The 21,890-nt window shown below is 32.4% G+C and overlaps 1 protein-coding gene across 1 annotated transcript in view; it reads right to left on the reverse strand.

Moving 5' to 3' along the window:
* The window catches only part of LOC109610481 (proteoglycan Cow), a 181,265-nt gene that overhangs the window by 46,780 nt on the left and 112,595 nt on the right, over positions 1-21,890 (reverse strand). Inside the window, exon 7 of the mRNA XM_025413353.1 lies at positions 4,563-4,782. Within this exon, the coding sequence (XP_025269138.1) occupies positions 4,563-4,782 (220 nt within the window). The remainder of the gene's footprint in view (positions 1-4,562; positions 4,783-21,890) is intronic.

Raw genomic sequence — 21,890 nt, forward strand, 5'->3', positions numbered from 1 at the left:
TTTGTCATAAAACATCCAACACGTGCGTCCCCCACCTCGCAACCCCCGCGTCACCAAAATCCCGCTTGACGTCATACCTCCGCTCCACAGAGATCCCCTCGCACCTCACCTGCCTGGGAGGACCTAGATTAGAACCGGCCTTATTATTCTATTCATATGTATGTCGAAAAAAAGGAGATAGCAATTTTAACAAATACACAGTATATAAACAGAACTATACATCAAGCTACATAATATATAACAAAAATAAGTTCTACAGGCTTGATTCGGCTGCACAATGTGGAATATTGACAAATATCAATGAGAGAAAGAATCGTTTTTTTCCAAGTATAATATTCCTCTTTTATAGCTGTTACAATATGGCAGAACTGTTCCAATTGAAACAGCGAAGGACATCAAGTCTCAAGTTACTAGAATACAAATGTTTTGAGGTTAATTGTGAATATGTTCAGACGCAAAAGCGCAGGTTAGTTTGAAAAATTAGCAGATCTTTAAGTTTCATTTGAGGATGTTCAGCAAGTTCTCAAAAGTATATTAAAAGTTAAGAAACAAAAGGAACAAACAGTAATTAGACTTCAGCAGATTATGGATAGAAGCAAACTTTAGAGAGAAAAAACAAATCAAAACTCGCAGAGATTAAACTTCCAGGGCTGCGTTCAGAAATATCACCCGAGTGTACCTGGATATCATTTTATCCTTGTTTAACATTCAGTGAACAGCAAAGATAAAATGATATTCGGGAGCACTCGGGTGATGTTTCTGAACACAGCCCAGAATTTACACGCGAAAACAAAGGTGAATGTGTATTACTTGAAGAGAAATATTATGCTACAGCTTCAGAGATACAACAAATAATTGATAAGGGAACTACATGTTATAGATAAGCAACTACAAGTTATATAGTAATGGACTAATAGTAGTCAAACTTCAATAGATGATTAACAAGCTGAAAATGTAAAAAGAAAAAAATGAACCAAAACTCCCGGAGATTAAACTCCCGGAATTCAATGGAGAAGATACTAAATGGCTGTTTTTTAAAAACAGTTTTGAAATAATGATACGCAATGATGGAAATTTATCAAGGTTACAAAAATACCAATATCAGAGTTTTCACAGGACATAAAGCCATGGAAGATTTCAATAGCAAAAATTATGAGCAAGCATGGCAACTTTTTAAAAACGTATGATAATAAAATGATGATTATTTCTACACTTGAATGTACTTTTAATTTTCCAGTTATTTCAAAGGATGATAAAGAAGATTCAATTAATATGGCATATCCAAACACATATGTTTCCTTTGAAGTCATTACAGTTAGCCAGTGAAATACTGGGATACAATAATTCTTTATTCAGCAAAAAGAAAATTAGAATACATCTAACAACGAGAATAGCAAAATTATAGAATTTAAGAATCGTATAACGAAAAATATACCTAAATTAAAAGATTTTATTAAGTTTATTACAGATCGTTGCCATATATTGAGGATGATCAATCAAAACAAAACACTAAATAATTAGCAGTAAAAGAAAAGTAATAGAATAATAATATTATTGGTCATCGCCGTTTTGTCATCTTGTTTTGATTAATCTTCCTCAATGCCTTAAAGTGTAAAATGTGTAATGGTAAACATCACAAATTTCGATATAGAAATTTAAGAAGGTTATGATTACATTCTTCAGAAGAATGGCTGTGATTGTTCAACAACATCTAGTAAACTATCCCGGAGCGATTGAAACCCGAGCAATCGAAAACACTATTTGTAACAACATGTAAAGTGCATAGGAGCCCTGAAACAAAGTCGCTATCGAATGTTTATTCGCGGAATTGAGATTCGGATCTGAATAGAAAATAGATTCGATAAAAAAATCGACCTGCAGAGCATCCAGTATCATCAAAATACGTAAATGGACGACTATCCATTGGACTATCCTATGGAATCGGACGGCTATCGAAGAATTATGTCTCCGAAGCCCTATAAGAAGTGATGCGGGACGCAGGGAGGCCCAAGACTACGGTCATGAAAGCACCAGAATTGATAAGCTCGCTGATCTGAAGGATTCAATAACAACAGAAATAACTCAATTTTTAGGTTAATTTACTGGTGTCATTCCTTTTGTTCATCATTGTTCGGTGGACCGGCTATATGAAGACCTTTAGTACGGCATATGCATGGGCAATCTTGATTTTCAATGCTGTGAAGGATAAAAGCCGATGAGATAATGTTGAAAACGTTGCCTTTACCTCTTAGTTTTTTTTAACCCGAGAGTTGATAACAATTACTTTCGGCGCACACATGAAAATACATACATTTCTTCTATGTATACGCTACTTCCGTCCCATTTTTCTCTTCTCAAGTGCAACGAACGTTTTTTGGAATAAATCCTTATACCGGGTGTTTCAGACCACCCGTACACCCCATTTTAAAGCAAAGGAAGTGGTTATTTTGAAAAATGTTTCAGACAAAAGTTGTTGAAGATAAAGTAATGCATTACATGGGTAAATTTGATTGACCTTGGGTGGCGTCGTGAAGGTCATGTCAAGGTCGACTTGAATTTTTTAAATGGGAACCCCTATTTTTCATTGCATATTCTTGTAGCTTATCTCGAGAGCTTTCCAAAACACTATAATTAAGTACCTTTTTATTAAGTACTTTTTGAGTTATAAGGCTTGAAATAATTTCTTAATTTTACATAAACCATAAAATATCTAGTAAACCATTCATTTTTCGATTATCTTACCTTTATACTTTTATGTACAAAATAATGAGAGGAATCAATTGGTGTAAAGAAAACACATAGTTGTTTCTAAGAAAAAATATGTAATTTGCAATTAACAATTCCATATTTTTTCTTAGAAACAACTATGTGTTTTCTTTACACCAATTGATTCCTCTCATTATTTTGTACATAAAAGTATGAAGGTAAGATAATCGAAAAATGAATGGTTTACTAGATATTTTATGGTTTATATAAAATTAAGAAATTATTTCAAGCCTTATAACTCAAAAAGTACTTAATAAAAAGGTACTTAATTATAGTGTTTTGGAAAGCTCTCGAGATAAGCTACAAGAATATGCAATGAAAAATAGGGGTTCCCATTTAAAAAATTCAAGTCGACCTTGACATGACCTTCACGACGCCACCCAAGGTCAATCAAATTTACCCATGTAATGCATTACTTTATCTTCAACAACTTTTGTCTGAAACATTTTTCAAAATAACCACTTCCTTTGCTTTAAAATGGGGTGTACGGGTGGTCTGAAACACCCGGTATATCTCATGAATCCGTTGTGTAATTTATCTGCGCTAACCCAAATTTAACAAATAACTATCGATTTCTCACCGATTATATAAGGTATTGTTTAGTTCGAATGAATTGTCGTGCTAACTATTGTTTAATTTTTTTTCCTTTTATTTGATGTAAAACATGATAAAATTCAAATAATTCTGGTATTAACATAAAAAAATTAGCGACTGATTGACCAAGATTCATCCGAATTGTCGTACTCTCTCTTGGTGAGGCAATCACCGCCGACAGTCACTTAATTGTATCGTGTATTAATTTTACATTATGTCTTGATGTTCAAATTGTATTATCGTCTAAATAAGTTCATACGTGTAATCGTGTAATTTTTAGAAAAGATAGGAATGTATGTGGGAAGAGGTCAGACGTGCCTATATGCCCATTTGGTCAATGAGTGACAGAATCCAAAACAATATTCGTGGACTATAAAAATAAATATGAGGTGCAAGTCGGTGCCATTTCTTACAGAAAACCAAGAACTTGAAAGCCAGCATGCAGAATGCACGCGAATACCTCCACCGGCACTTATTTGGTCAGCGAGCAACCTTTCAAGGATCCTCCGTGGCAATCGGCATTGCATCCATTGAGCAAGATAACAATATCGCTCTAGAATCGCATATTATTATGTTAAAAAGCAGCATTAAGTGTGAGGTCTGAATAACTTAGTGGTCTAGAGCAGTTACCTGGAAAGCGAAAAACTCGGGTTTGATTCCCGACTCAGTCACTTGCACTTCACATATTTTTTAGTTCACGAATATTGTTTTCTAGCAATTATTTGTTGAGCTGAAAAATATGTGAATGCTCTCTCCACAAGATATGCATCGATGCCGTTGCCATGGATTCTATCGCTCGTTGACCAAATGGGTGTATACACACGTCTGACCTCCTACCACATACATCCCTATCTTTTCTTCGGCTGCCGAATGGATTTTGTGTCACGCCGATCCATATCATTCGATGATGTTATATAATTTATGTTAATTGTACAATTTTCGAGTATTGAGAATTTAAATTAGATGTTTTATTATACATGCTTATTCAGCATCCGAATGAATTAAGAGTACTAAGAGCATATCTTATTGTGCAATTTTTTCTTCTGCGAATATATCTATTTTCCGACTATTAGGAATGTATTTTTATAAGGATATTTATATATATAAGGAATGTATTTTTGTCTCACAATCTAAATATTAAAATCGCATTCAAATTTTGATAAAAGTATAAATTTATATTTATTTAAGCAATATATCCTTACCTTTAGGTTTAGAATGTTGACGGCGATGCTTGGAATCCATCATTACGACAGAGAACCAATCCAAAAGACGATTAGCCATTGCAGGTTTAGATGATGATGGGCAATCGGTATTTTTGGATGGTAACTGCATATTGTATATTCCTTTAAATAATGATTTGGGTTTATCCGTGACTTTGTTGTTTAGATGCTTGTCGTCATATCTGTTCGCGATGGCGAGATCCTGCACATAAAACATATCATAAGTATGTGTAAAAAATATCACTGTCCGACACTAATTTTGTTTTTGGCTTGCAAAGTATCATTTTCATAGTATTTTTTGACATTGAAAACGATGTTGTCCTCAGAATTTGCCTATTACGTCACATTTTCGAGAAAAAAGGTAATGTGGATCAAAAATGATGATTTTGACTATATTTAGAATGACATTGCGTTGAAAAGAATTTAATTTTTTAAATTTCGTCTATACTATCTTAAAGTGTTATCTTTTACTTTTAAAATATTTTCTTTGTTTCTGTATGATTTTTTAACATCAAGCTACGTTTGAAATTATCACCGTTTGGCGCGAAGATCGGGGAAACTTCGCGGTGCAGTGATGCCGGCCTTTCGGTAGCATAGATTTGAGTAATAAAAAGAAAAAAGTAATAAAACAATTTTTAAAAAATATAAAAAGAAGGAGTAACAAATATCGCCTCCACTCCGAAAACACATATTGTAGCTAAATGATCTTCAAGCGACTGTTATGTTTATCTCGGAATATGAAATCGAAGAAACACAAATCACAAAAATAAAAGTGCGCGCAAACTAAGATATGAAACTTACTAAATATAAAAGAGAGAATAACGGTCCGTGAGATAACAATCAGAATTTGATAAAAGAGAAAGGTTAAGGATCGTGGCATAGGGTGTTATTACGTAATTAGAACATGAATCTAGGACGAAAAATTTATATATTCTTTAATAATTGATAGTAAAAAAAAACATTATCCGTCGCAAAAAAAATAATACGAATATAGAAATATCGACAGACGTACGTTTCGATCCAATGATCCACATTGGATCTGCATTTTGTAACAATTTAAAATATTTGTGTTTTGAAACGTAATTACAATAAAGAGAACTTAGATAGATTGCCACATTACATTTGTGACGCACATTCCTGAGCGCTCCTTAGATACGAGCGGCGCGAGCGATAAAAGGGGAACAATAGGCGTAAGCTAAGAAATCTGGCCGAAAGTTGCAAGTAAATCTCAGCACTGATATAACTTAACCTAACCTAACTCAACCGTGAAGTGTGGGATATACTCGGCTTCGCGTAGAAAGTTGCAAACTTATGTAAAGCTATATGAATCATGTGAAGCGAGACATTTCATACGTCGGACACGGATTGGGTTAGATTAGTCTTCTTTGAGAGGAGGAAGAGCGGTGCCCCTCCCCTGTCTACGCGTTTATTTAAAGAATAAATGTAAATCAAAGAATATAAACACACTTTCCAAATAAATTTTGCAATGTTCTATACGAAGTATTTTCCACACTTCAGACATAGGTTGGGTTAGATTATATCTTCTGGAAATGGAGCTCCTCCATAAGAGAGAGGGAGCGGAACCCATGATGTCCATGCATGTACTTTGCAAGACGAAGCAAAGTTACATACAAACATACATGTTTATATTAATTTATATTTACATTAAATATATTTCTTCTTAAATGTTCATAGTGTCGTAAAATTGTTTTATTCATGAAATTTTTTGCGTTAATAACTATTTAATAAATAACAAACGGTTCTTCTGAAAGTTATTTAGAAAAATGATCTCGATAAATGTAAACAAAAAAATATAAACATATTTTGGATATAACGAAAAGATAATACAAGTAAGTATGAAATTCCAAAAACTGTATATCTCAGGAACGGAGAGCTTGCCCCTAAACTGAAATGGTGTATTACTTAGGAATGAACTCTCTACAATATATGTCAAAACAAAAATTTTTCGAGCTGTGTAACCTAAAGTAAACATTTATCCAATTTTTTGTATTTGTAATTTTATTTTATTAAATTATACCTATATTTAAATAATTATAGTGTTTTATTAATGTTTATATTAATTTATATTTATATTTAGTAATGGCGTTTTATATTTCATTTTATATCGGTATATATAAAATAATAAGATATTTTTAAATTTAGAAAAATTTGATAATGCAAATTAAAAAAACAAAATTGATCAAATTAATTATATTTTAATATTGCAGGTTGCATTATGAAAACAATTTAAAAAAATGAAAAAGAAAGTTTGAAGGAGTAGGATCGAACTTTGGACCCGCATATAATAGTGTCGGGCTCTATTGCCCGAATCACGCCGCCTTTTCACTAACAATAAGTCTAAACCACGGTCTTACATACAGGCAACAATACCAGATTGCACACGCAGCGTCCAGCGGCGGCACGATTTGTATCACTTTCGGATACAAAAGCATCTAGCGCTCAATGAGCGCTTATGCTTTTGTATCCGCTCGTTGAGCGCTAGATGCTTGTATTCGAAAGTGATGGGAATACAAATCGTGCCGCCGCTGGACACCGCGTGTGCAATCTGGTAGCCTTGCATACAGGTCTGGAAACTCCGGTGGTGGGAGGTGTTCCGCTTTTTGTCCTCGGTTTGTGTAGTTTGAATATTGGCCGCGTGGTTCGCAACATGCATAGGATGTTAATTAAACAAGATGGCGGTATCTGGTGTCCACAGCACGGCCATCCACAGGTTTCACTGACGTAGTCTTATTATTATTTTATATTGTTTTTTTAATGTTTTATTAATAAATTTACATAATAAGCGATATAAGTGGTAATCGGAAGGATAAACAAATGTATCTTTGTCAAAAAAGAATTGCGTATGCGCAATTGATTCGATAGTTCCTTCACTTACCGCTACGTGAGCTGTACTTTCTCGTAATTTATTTTCTGTAAGAAATATATATAAAGTCGTGAATAAAAGACTAAAAATATAGTAATTATTATTTTAATTTCTATCACTTTAATTTCTGATATCTGATGATGACAAGCAGATGAGATTCAGAATATTAAACTGATTGGAATCAATATGATAAATGGAAAATTATTCATGTACTGCCTATTTGAGGCATAAAGCAAGAATTTAATTCTAAATAAATTACATCTCAAGTTTTACAAGTTACAATTACTTTTATCATTTATTTTATTATTAATTTAATTAAATTGAATTAGTTCTTCGCTATATGAGATATAATTACGATATAATATATATTACATTAACATATATTACGATATAACATATGACATATATGCCATTTTAGAAGAAAATTGTAATTAACTTGCTGATAATATTGTTACTTAACACCTGTAATAATCAATTTTGCATTTATATAATATTAATAAAAGTAAGCGCAAATCTTGTGCAATTTCTGCTGTCAATTTACCATCAGATTGCATCCGCGATTCTACTCGGTTTCTGCTGACAATCTAACATCAAATTGCACGTGCAGATTCTGCTCGATTTCTGTTGTCGGTTTATGGTGACAGATTCTGCTAGCAGAAGCTTAATGCAGATGTAGTTGATGCCAATCTGCCGCAATATTCTGTTTGAATCTGCTCGCATGCTGCTGGCAGACTGGTAACATTTTGCTTACTGGGTATATATATACAGGGTGACCCATTTTAACTTAGGCAGCCAAATAACTCGAAAAATAAGCACACTACGAAAAAATGGTTAGAATCAAAATTTCGTCATTTCGAGGGGGACGTACAATGACGTTAAAATCAGCCCCCCCACCCCTCCCCCTGGGCGGTGAGGGGGGGCAAGTTTGAAATCTTAAATGGAACCCCCTATTTTTCATTGCATATTCTTGTAGCTTATCTCGAGAGCTTTCCAAAACACTATAATTAAGTATCTTTTTATTAAGTACTTTTTGAGTTATAAGGCTTGAAATAATTTCTTAATTTTACATAAACCATAAAATATCTAGTAAACCATTCATTTTTCGATTATCTTACCTTCATACTTTTATGTACAAAATAATGAGAGGAATCAATTGGTGTAAAGAAAACATACAATTGTTTTTAAGAAAAAATATGGAATTGTTAATTGCAAATTACATATTTTTTCTTAGAAACAACTATGTGTTTTCTTTACACTAATTGATTCCTCTCATTATTTTGTACATAAAAGTATGAAGGTAAGATAATCGAAAAATGAATGGTTTACTAGATATTTTATGGTTTATGTAAAATTAAGAAATTATTTCAAGCCTTATAACTCAAAAAGTACTTAATAAAAAGGTACTTAATTATAGTGTTTTGGAAAGCTCTCGAGATAAGCTACAAGAATATGCAATGAAAAATAGGGGGTTCCATTTAAGATTTCAAACTTGCCCCCCCTCACCGCCCAGGGGGAGGGGTGGGAGGGCTGATTTTAACGTCATTGTACGTCCCCCTCGAAATGACGAAATTTTGATTCTAACCATTTTTTCGTAGTGTGCTTATTTTTCGAGTTATTTGGCTGCCTAAGTTAAAATGGGTCACCCTGTATATACACACACACACACACACATGAATTTTTCTGTTCACAGTTTACTGATCTCTACCTCCTTACAAGCGCTTGTGTATAGTGCTCTGGGACATCCTGTATAGACCCAATAAACACGCAGGACTCATTTCCGTAACAATTACATAATATTCTATATGTGTATATGTTACAGATCATTAAAATGAAACTATAACGTATCAGTTATGCCAATAACATAATGAATCTATAATTCTTACATAAAATTGTTATGTAATTTTGTCGTTACTTTGTTATGTAATATGTATGCAATTTGGTGAACGTAAATGTGTATACTCTAAAAGTTTCGTAAATGCTACATAACTTTAACGATATAATTGAAACGTAATGTTAAATACGTAGCATTTATGTATTTTGGTGAACTTAAATGTGTATACTCTAAAAGTTTCGTAAATGTTATGTAACTCTAATGATATAATTGTAACGTCATGTTAAATACGTAATATTTATGTGTTTTGGTGAATGTAAATGTGTAGACTCTAAAAGCTTCATGCCACGTATCTCTAATGATATAATTGAAACGTTATGTTAAATACATAATATTTATGTGTATAGGTGAATGTAAATGTGTAGACTCTCAAAACTTCATAAATGCTACGTATCTCTAACGATATAATTGAAACGTTATGTTAAATACGTAATATTTATGTACTTGGTGAATGTAAATGAGTACATTTTAAAAATTTCATGAATGCTTTGCAATTTTAATGACATAATTGTAACGTTCTTTTAAACATGTAACATTAACAGTATTTTATTGATAAGAATGCATATATTTTTATTTAAACCTTGTGAAAAGAATTCATAAAAAAAGAAGAATTATACAGAAACAAGAAAATGAAAGATTTTGAGAAAGAAAAGTTGCGATATATTTATACATAAATTTATATTTAAAAGCGATAACATATGTCGATCATGTCTTTGTTAAAGAAGAACTACACATTACAAACGTGTACTATGCGTACACCACATATTTATTGTGTGTACCATATTTTATTTTTTATATGTATATTGTGTATGCAAATATACTTATGTATATGTATATTATGTGACGCACGCGAAGCGCGCACTTGTAATAACAAAGTAATAACAAAATTTCTATATCGTATTAAACAAAAAATATGTACTTTGTTGACATTTTTAAGCGTTCTGAAAAAATAGTATGCATATATAATATCATTAAGAAAAATGTATGATACATATTTTCTTAATATAGAATTATAAATATACAAAATAAAATTATACAGGGTGTTCCATTTTAATGTCCCAAATAACTTTCTTATTTTTAATTTTAGAAAAAGATGTTTCAGACAAAAGTTGTATGATTTCTAGAGAGACATAAGATGGTGCCATTAGTTTGACCTTGAAGAGTCATATGAAGGTTACATGAAGGTCATTTTGAATTTCTTAAATAGAATACCCTATATATTTTTGCATATTCTTGTAGCTTATCTCAAGAGCTTTCTAAAACACTGTAAATAAATATTTTTTCATCAAGTACTTTTCGAGTTATGAGGCTTGAAATCATTTCTTAATTTTACATAAACCACAAAATATCTTGTAAAATATTCATTTTCCGATTATCTTACCTTAATATTTTTATGTTCAAAATAATGAGAGGAATCAATTGGTGTAAAGAAAACATACAGTTGTTTTTAAGAAAAAACATGGAATTGTTAATTGCAAATTACATATGTTTTCTTAAAAACAACTGTATGTTTTCTTTACACCAATTGATTTCTCTCATTATTTTGTATATAAAAGTATTAAGGTAAGATAATCGAAAAATGAATATTTTACAAGATATTTTATGGTTTATGTAAAATTAAGAAATTATTTTAAGCCTCATAACTCGAAAAATACTTGATGAAAAAATGTTTATTTATAGTGTGTTGAAAAGCTCTTGAGATAAGCTACCAAAATATGCAAAAATATATAGGGTATTCCATTTAAGAAATTCAAAATGATCTTCACGTAACCTTCATGTGACTCTTCAAGGTCAAACTAATTGCACTCTCTTATGTCCCCCTAGAAACCATACAACTTTTGTCTGAAACATCTTTTTCTAAAATTAAAAATAAGAAAGTTACTTGGGGTGAGACATTAAAATGGGACGCTCTGTATAATATATTAAAAAAAAGATTTAAAAATATGCACCAGATATTTTGTTTGAATGATATATGCATGTCATTTTTCTGTTATGTAGCATTTATGAAGTTTTTAAAGTATACACATTTACATTCATCAAACTACATAAATGTTATATATTTAACATAATGTTTCAATTATATCATTAGAGTTAAGTAGCATTTATGAAATTTTTAAAGTATATACACATTTACGTTCACCAAAATACATAAATGTTACGCATTTAACATTACGTTTCAATTATATCGTTAAAGTTATGTAGCATTTACGAAACTTTTAGAGTATACACATTTACGTTCACCAAATTGCATAAATGTTACATAATAGAGTAACGACAAAATTACATAACAATTCTATGTAACAATTATAGATTCATTACGTTATTGAGAGAACTGATGACTGACTACGTCATAGTTTTATTTTGTTCATTCATAACGTATAGAATATTATATAATTACTAAGTAAATATCCCAGACAGCACATAACAATGAAAGATATATCTTTAAGAACTCTTTTTTAAGACGTCTTTTAGAACTGCGAATAAGATCTCTTATAGACGTCAATTTGAAGAAATCTTTTTTCTGTCATCAGAAAGACTTCTGAATTCAGACTACAATTTGTTATCTCATTTATGACGAGCTTTAGACTGACTCATGGTTTCCTGAATTTACTTCTACATGCGCATCATATATCCACCCAGATAGCATAGAATGTCCTATGGACGTCCATACATGAAATGGGCGTGTATCGTACGTTTGATTTTAGACATCCGTTAACGATCAATAGGACGTCCATATGATGTCCGGTCTTGGACGTTAAAATTTCGCGCGAGCACGCAAGGATGTGTTAGTTCGCCCGTTTATCGCTATGCGACGTGCGATGCGCTATCATTCTCGTATTTAAGTTTTAGTTAGGAGAATTATATAAAGTTTGCAAAGAGTAACAAATAACATTAAAGGTATACTGTTCAATTTAATTTCTGATCTCAATGCTTCAGATATTAAGTTGATTTTATAAGTCGAACAAATAAATGTCCGGCGAATAAACGAAAATAATTCATTATCTATTTAGGATGTAAAGTGCAATATGCAAGTATAAATGTAAATAAAATTTTTATATGAAATTTTTATGTAAAATTTTATATGAAATAGATAAATTATATTATTATTTAATTTTGTTGAGACAAATGTTTTATATATTATAAAAGATACATAATGCCATCCACTTATATATAATCAAAAATAATTTTATATATATATATATATATTATATATACAAATGCATTCAGACGTCAAAGTAAATTACACCTACAATTAACGCCATCTAAATGTGAACCGCGGAAATTAAGTTTACTACCTAATATATATATATATTAGGTAGTAAACTTAATTTCCGCGGTTCACATTTAGATGGCGTTAATTGTAGGTGTAATTTATTTTGACGTCTGAATGCATTTGCATTTTAGAGGTTAGACATTTGTTAAAAAAATTCAGTACGAAAAGATTACCCTGATAGCACAAAGAGTTTCAGTTACGTTGCAGAGACGTTTCAATGTTTCAATTGTGTATCATCACATTTGTAATATTTCTGAGACTACCTTTTTTGAAATATTACATTTGCAACATTTCTGCAATCATCTTGATTGAAACCTTACATTTGAAATGTATCTGCAATGTAGTATTTTGTAACATTACAAATGCAAAATTTCTGAAACCTTTCATATGATATATGTTTGGCGCGCATTCTCGATTCTCGGTTGTCGCGGGTGCGGCCATGTTATATCTAACCTAATGTGATCACATTTACCGCGGGATCGCAGATAGCATGTTGGTGGCACGTGCGTTGCATCGAACAGTGTATGTGTATTGTTGAAGATAAATTTGTCTCACGTATAAAAGGTATGTGTAAAACAACACTATATATAATTAACATATAAAAATCACATGAAATGTCGATCTTGTTATATTTTCAACAGAAAAGTTAATAATGTATAGTTATTGTGTATAAGAGAGAAAAGAAGAAAAAAGGTTGTTTCCCAAGTTTATAAAAATTATAAGCTTTATTGATATATATATATATATATATATATATATATATATATACACGTGTAAATAATTGTTTAATAAAAAATTAAAGTATCACGTGTGTCAAAAATAGAATAATAAATATATGTTTACTTTATTCAACTTCAAAGATCCAACCTCGACCAGCATCGGACAACAATTTATTGTTAGAATTATATTCTTATTTAATCTTTCTAGAATTTATTAACTTTATAATGTGTGATATTTCTGTTAGGTATTTATTATTTTAATTGATTATAGACGCCAAAAATTATGTCTTTTATTTTCACATTTATAACGACCAAAAGTTATATATGTTTATTATTTATATAATATTCAGATTTGATGATGTTAGAGTAGCGAGGATAAGGGGTGGACGAAATAAGTATTACCACAGATTCATTGAGCTGCAACTTTTAATATCCAGTAACTGTTCGAGTAGAGTCATGAAGTAAGAAAGTATAAAAGAAACGAAACTAGAATTTAGAACGTAGATTACATAGTGTAGAGAGAGATTATACATTGCTCAATCTAACACTCCGCCTCAATGTATGAGCCGTAACATAAATGTAAATATAGCTTAATTTTTGCAAACACCAATATAAGAACGAAGCTTAACAAATTGGTCTCCTGTGAGACTTTTCGTAAGTATATCGGCAGTTTGCTCTTTGGTATTTACGTAATGCACGTTGATTTCTTTGCTTTGGTACATGTTTCTAACAAAATTGTATTTAACATCAACATGTTTTAATCTACGATGTTCCCATCGGCTTAACAGATGAATCACAGATTGATTGTCCTCAAACACTGCAATGGGATAGGCACTATTCACATTAAAGTTCTCTAAAAGTCCTTTTAGCCATATTGCTTCCGTCAAAGCTGTTGCCAAAGCAACATATTCTGCTTCAGTAGACGAGAGGGTGATTCCAGTTTGCTTTTTCGTTGACCAAGCTACCGTAGAGCCGAAGACCTGAAGTAGAAAGCCAGTAGTTGACTTGCGATCATTGTCTGTAGCCCAATTTGCATCTGCGTAGACTTGGAGTGGTGTTTCTGGATCTAAGCCTCGTTTGAACAGCAGTCCATAGTCGAGAGTGCCTCTAATATATCGAAGAACTCGTTTAAGGCCTTTCCAATGAGTTAATTTTGCATTGTTCTGGAAACGACTGTAATAGTTTACAGTAACACTTATGTAAGGACGTGTGTTGAGCATAAGAAACATCAGACATCCAACGAGCTCTCTGTATGGTTTTATCTCATTTATGACTTCTCCGTCGTCGTTTTCTTGTTTTTCAGGATTTGCTTCCATGGGTGATTTGGAAGAATTGCACTCCGTCATTCCAAAGCGAGTGAGCATTTTTTCCATATATGCTCTCTGGCTCAAAAATAGGCCTCTTGATGTTTGCTCGATTTTTATTCCGAGGAAACTTTCAATTTCGCCAATGTCCGTCATAGCGAATTCATTTTTAAGAGCATTAACAATCTCTTGAATCTGGATTTCATCTTGGCCTGCAATGATAATATCATCGACATAAAGCAGTAGATACAGCCGACACCTTTGGGATGTTGCTACATAGAGACAGTGATCTCGTTTTGATCTTTTGAATCCTAGGATCAAGATGAACTCGTTGAATCGAGCATTCCATGCTCGTGGAGCTTGTTTCAATCCGTATAAGGAACGATTCAACTTACATACGAGGCCATTACCTTGGGTGAATCCTTGAGGTAATTTCATGTATATTTCTTCATCAATAGTTCCGTGTAGAAAAGCATTTTTAACGTCTAGCTGTCTAGTTTTTAGCCTGAGTTGGTTGACTATCGATAGAAGGGTTCGCACCGTAGTGAGACGCGCAACTGGCGCATATGTTTCTTCGTAATCCAGGCCTCTTCGTTGAGAGCATCCTTTCACTACCAGACGTGCCTTGTATTTGTCGATATTTCCGTCTTTATCCCTTTTTATTTTGAAAACCCATCTGTTATCGATGATCTTTCTTTCAGGAGGCAATGGTATTAAGTCCCAGGTTTTGTTTTCGACAAGAGATGTAATTTCTTCATTTATCGCATCCATCCACTGCCTTTCATCATCTCGTCCTTGTATGTCGTCAAAATGTTGTGGAACATCTTCGACAAAGGATTCTGCGCTTAAAGCCAAGACAGTGTAGTCATTTAAATACTTTGGCTTGTTTCTCTGTCGTGAGCTCTTCCTCAAAATCCTTGCTTCATCAGCATTATCGAAGTATTCGGATTCTTCATCACTCGGGATATCTTGTTCTCCGCCTGAATTGTGAGACTCTTGATTCCTTACTGTTTCTTCTATAGACTTCTGTAGATTAAAATCATCATAAAAATCTTCAGACTCGGAGGTAAACTTTGACTCGTTAAAAATAACGTCTCGACCTAATAATATTTTGCTACTTTCCGGATACCACAGTCGATATCCGTTCGCACAATAACCCATTAGTCTGCAGCGTTTTGAACGTGATTCGAATTTTCCGTTGATCAGTTCCTTTGGAATGTGAAGATGTGCAACGCATCCAAAAACCCTCAGTTTCCGAAGATTGGGTTTTTCTCCATACCAGAGTTCTGCTGGCAGCTTGCCTTTCACAGCGTTCGTTGGGCATCGATTGATTAAGTAAACAGCCGCTATTACAGCCTCGGACCAAAAAATCTTACTCATTTTTGAATTCAAAATCATACAACGCGCCTTTTCGATTATTGTTCGGTTCATTCTTTCCACTACTCCGTTCTGTTGTGGCGTATAGGGAATCGTGAGTTCGAATTGTATTCCGCAGTCCTCGAAATGTTGACGAATTTCAGTCGAGAGGTATTCCCTTCCATTGTCACACCTGAATCTGCTTATTTTGAAATTAAAATGAGCTTCTGTCAATGATTGGAACATTTTAAAATGTTTGAGCACTTCTGATTTGGCTTTCAATGTATACGCCACAGTAAAATGAGTGAAGTCATCAATAAAAGTAAACAAATATCTTTTTCCATCAAAGGATGTAACATCCATTGGACCACAAAGGTCGCTATGAACCAGCTCGAGAGGCCGCTTTGCTCTGATGCGGTGAGATTGGTGAGGGAGGCGAGTCTGCTTGCCCTCCACACAGGTTTCGCAGAGCTCCAATGAAGTCTCCAATTCTTTCACATCTGTTCCGTCTGCCATGCTCACAAGTTTCTTCAATCCGGAGCTGCTCAGATGTCCTAAGCGACGATGCCACAGTTGTGTTGTTTCACTGACATTGCAGACATTCGCGGTTTCCGTTACGCTTTCAACACATAGTTCATACAGCTTGTCTTGACGACGCGCGATTGCGGCGACTTTGTCCCCTTTCTTAATGATTCCTTTACCGTCTTCAAAAATTACTGAAAAACCATTCATTTCAAGTTTACGAACTGAGAGAAGATTACATTCCAGTCCCGCTACCGATAAGATTCCAGTTATTACAATGTCACTAGTTTTCCCGTTTACTCGCGCGCGCACTCTTAAGTCTCCGATTTTATTTGCAGTCAGCACGTGACCCGACTTTGCAACGCGTATATTTATCGGCGTAGTTAATTTCCGCACGTTAATTAATTTTGTCTTTTCCGTTGACAAATGCTCAGTAGATCCGGAATCTAAAACAAAATTTACGTTTGACACACTACTGTCACTTCCATTTGAGAAAAACACAAAGGCTTTTTGATTTTTGTTACAGTTATCATCAACCGCGGCATTCGCCGTTTCCGAATTCTTATCTTCGTTTTTCAATTTCCGACACTCGGACCGTTTGTGTCCAACTATGCCGCAGTGGTGACATCTATAGTCAAACCGGTTACGTCTCGTTCCCGCGCTATTCCCGTTCGAATTAACATTCCGTTTATTGTTCGCGTTTCGATTTCCGGTTGAGTTCGCGTTCCGATTTCCGGTTGAGTTTGCGTTCCGATTTCCGTGGCGCTTATTCGTCGTAGCTGAGAACACGGTAGACGAGCTTCCACTTACTAAATCTGTGCTGCCACCTCGTTTCGCTTCTTCATCCAATAACCTTGTTTTGACGAAGCTAAGAGTTAACTGTCCACTTGACATTGTTTCGAGGGCTGTTACGACCATATCATACTCTTCGGGCATCGTTAACAATAGATGGCATACGATATCAATTTCTTCTATCTTAGCACCGGTTGATTTCAACTCCCGAACGAGCTTGTCGAACTTCAAAAAATGAGATGCCATGGATTCCGTTGACGCGTACCGCATGGTCAAGAGTATTTTTCTAAGACGAAGTTGGCTCGAGACGCCTGTACGCTCGAAACTATCCGAAAGAGCCTTCCACATATCATACGCTGTATCTTTCTCCTTCACGTACTCGAGATGACTATCTGAGATACGTTGAGTAATAAGCGACTTACATTTTTTGTCATTTCTTTTCAAGATAGGAGTTTGAGCGGCTGCGGTTGCCGCCGGTAGCCTTGCTATTAATGTATTAAGCTCTTCACCGATTAGATCAAAGAGATCATGTTCCTCAAGTAGAATCTGCATACGAAACTTCTAGTTACTGTAGTTGCTTCCATCAAAGAGTGGCACTTTGTACTTTTCATCGTCCGCCATTTTTGTCGCACTTTCGCACACGCGTTGTTTCTCAAAACTTTTCCGACTCGTGACTTACGAAGTTCATTCCGCGACTAAATTCCTTCTTCACACGCGCAACTCTGGGCCCATAACCTGATGATGTTAGAGTAGCGAGGATAAGGGGTGGACGAAATAAGTATTACCACAGATTCATTGAGCTGCAACTTTTAATATCCAGTAACTGTTCGAGTAGAGTCATGAAGTAAGAAAGTATAAAAGAAACGAAACTAGAATTTAGAACGTAGATTACATAGTGTAGAGAGAGATTATACATTGCTCAATCTAACAAGATTGATAAGAATATAATCATTAATTTTTTGAATAAGATATAGAATAATAATAGACTAAATTAAAAAGATTTAATAGTTATTATTAGAATAAATTAATATATGCAAATTCTTGATGTTCTCTATAGTACTAAAGTATGCGTGTAGCATTCAATTAATATTAATATTAATATTAGACATAGATACGAAAAAATATTTATTGATACAAAAATACATACATTTGATATTTATTAAAACCAAATAATAATCTGTTTTTTCAATTTTAGGTTTATCGATAATAATAATAAGTGGCAAATAATTAGCCCTTTTGATGCTTGAAGATCATCGAGAAAGAGAGTATGTAAAAAAAAGGATTCCCAAATATATTCAGACGTATGTATAATTTAAAATATACTAAATATATTATGTTATACATCTATTATATAAATAATAGATCTTTGATCATATGTATTCTAATTTTATCTTACAATGTCTACACTATTCTTCCCAAAAAGTTTTGCTTGGCAGGAGAATTAATTCATCGAAAAGTAGAAAATGATATTAAGTGTACATAGTATTTCAATGCACATATTAAGAGTTATTTAGGGCTATCTATATATCTTATTCAACATAAGACTACTAACTATCCAATATTAAAATCCTTCTTTATATACACATTTTTAAATTGATATAGAAGTGTTCATTTTTCTCACTTCTTTTAATTTATCATTGTTTAGTATTCTAAATTTTTATTGTTTCTGTGTTACTTCAAAATAAAATTAATAATGTTTCATATTATTACAGGTCTCTAATTATTATATTCATCAAAGGTGAATTGAATTTGCAGTGAATTGAGTTTGCAGCAAGTTGAATTTGAGGCAGTAAGTTGAATTCGCAGTAAGTACATATACACTTATTTTTTCAATGGATAAGAAACGGAAAAGATTTTCGTGTTATTCTCAACGACACGTTCGAAGGTTAATTGCAAAAAATACAGCTACGGATATAGATGTCATATCTGAGCCAATACCGGGTTGTTCTTATCATGTATCTTCCGCTGATGAGAACAGTCCAGAAATAATATTTAAAAATTATACTATCAATACAATTACAGAACCAAGTACTGATTCGAATAATTTCGACAATTATGATAATGATGACAATGAATGATGAATATTAATTTAAGTAATAATATTGTTGAATCTGATATCGATGATAATAATATAGATCTAACTGGTGAATTTGATGATGTAGAATTACCTTGCCAAGTTGAGGATTTAAGTTAGAAAACGAAATAGAATTCGATTTCGAAAATGATTCTGGGGATAAAATTGAAAATTCAGAAAATTTTGATGAATTTAAAAAAGATTTATGTCATTGGTATATAGATAATCGTATATCGCACAAAGCTCTATTTGTTCCTTATTTTACGGAAACGTACAAATTTACCATTTTCTAAAGATCCGCGAACTTTGTTAGATACTCCCAGAAATGTGGAATGCATTCCTGCAGAAATGAATTATTATCATTTTGGTTTTAAGAAAGCTCTTAAGAAAATGTTACGAGATCATATACAACAAGTAGGTTCGACTAATATTCTTAGAGTTTTTATAAATATCGACGGACTACCAATTACGAAATCTGGTAATGCTTCTTTGTGGCCTATACTGTGTCTTAATTCTGTTACGAAATTAGTATATATTGTTGGGGCATACTATGGCGAAGCAAAACCTGCAAATAGTAATGTTTTTCTGCAAAAGTTTGTTGACGAAGCAATTGATGTAATAAATAATCCATTAATTCATAACGGACAAAAGATTGAAATTAAGATAGATGGTTTAATATGTGATGCTCCAGCTAAATCTTTTGTTTTAAATATTATAAATTTTAATGGTTATAGCAGCTGTACAAAATGTACTATTCGAGGGAAATATATTAATGGACGAATATGCTTTTTCTCGGAAAATAATGACTTTATTTTAAAAACAGATGAAGATTTTATTAATTATAAATATAATAATTATCAAACAGGAGAAACAATATTAACCAATATTCCTAATTTTAAACCTGTAACAGCCGTACCACTAGATTATATGCATCTAGTATATTTAGGAGTTGTCAAGAAACTAATTTTACTTTGGCATAATGGACCAAGTTCAGTGAAACTTTCAAATCAAATGAAACAAATGATATCAGAAGCGTTACTTAATTTACGAAATACAGCCTTATGAGTATCATCGTAGACCAAGATCTTTAATAGATTTTAGATTATGGAAAGCAACAGAATTTCGACAGTTCCTCCTACATACTGGTCCAGTCGTATTAAAAAATATTTTAAGAGAAGATGTTTATTTAAACTTTTTAAGTTTACACGTTGCAATAATAATTCTCGTTAGTCCAGTTCTTTCAAAAAATATGAGTAATATAGACTATGCGCAAAGTTTACTAGAGTATTTTGTTAATACAATCGCTCAAATTTATGGTGAACAATATGTTTCTCATAATGTTCACAATTTATTGCACATTTGTGCAGATGTAAGGAAATATGGACCTTTAGATGAGTATAGTGCATTTCCATTCGAAAATCATATGACACGTATTAAAACATTGATTCGTAAACCAGATAAACCTCTCCAGCAATTAGTAAAACGGTACGCTGAAATAGAAATGTTAAATTCAAAGACTTCAAATCGTGTTAATAACTTTCATTATCGCATATTATTCAAAAAATGTCACACAGCTGGACCTCTGATTGAAGGATATAATGTTATTTCTCAATTTAAAATATTTCAGAGTCATTCATACTTGATTAACTGCGATAATCAAGGAAATAATTGTGTACTTTTAGAAAATGGAACCGTTGTTTTATAGTAGTTTTAAACTTTGTACAAACTGAAGATAACACAAAATTAATTATTGGGAAAAAATTAAAATATGTAAAAAATTTGTACTTGTTACCTTGCGAATCGAATACTTTTAATATTCAAATTGTGATTGAAAACGATCGTATACGTGTATGGCCATGTGAAAAAATTGAAGCTAAAATGTGGAAAATGCCTTACAAAGATAATTTAAGCATTGTTTTTCCTATTATACATACATAAAATATATTTCTTTCATTTCTGTGAATTAAGTTTATTATAATAAGCAAATATAAAATTATATATGTTAATTAAATTTTTTTACTTTTTTTGCTTTATTAATTGGTACACAATTGTTACATTAATTCTATAATTATGTTTTCTATAGATACTTGACAACTGACATGTAACGATATTATATTGATATAATAAAAATTCGACAGTTCTGAAAATTCTTTTTTTTTATTTAATACTATTTTATTCTATATAAGATTAATAAAATAATTATAATTAAGTTTTTTTAATTTGACTTGTTGGCAACATAATATAATATTATTAAATTTATGTTATGAAATTATCTTTTGACGTAAAATTATTTCGTATAAGGCTATAATACGCATTCAAAAGATTAAGAATTGTGAGTTTAAAATTAAAACTGACTCAATTAGAACAAATAGCATTAAAATTATCTAATTCGTACTCAAGTAAAGACCAACGAATATATTATATTCACGTGTATATTTTGTTCTACGTTATTATATAAATCACTAAATCAGCGATAAGAAAGAATGTTTATTTT

The sequence above is a fragment of the Camponotus floridanus genome, unplaced genomic scaffold (genome assembly GCF_003227725.1).
Source record: "Camponotus floridanus strain SB8 unplaced genomic scaffold, Cflo_v7.5 scaffold65, whole genome shotgun sequence".
Taxonomy (NCBI): Eukaryota; Metazoa; Arthropoda; class Insecta; order Hymenoptera; family Formicidae; genus Camponotus; species Camponotus floridanus.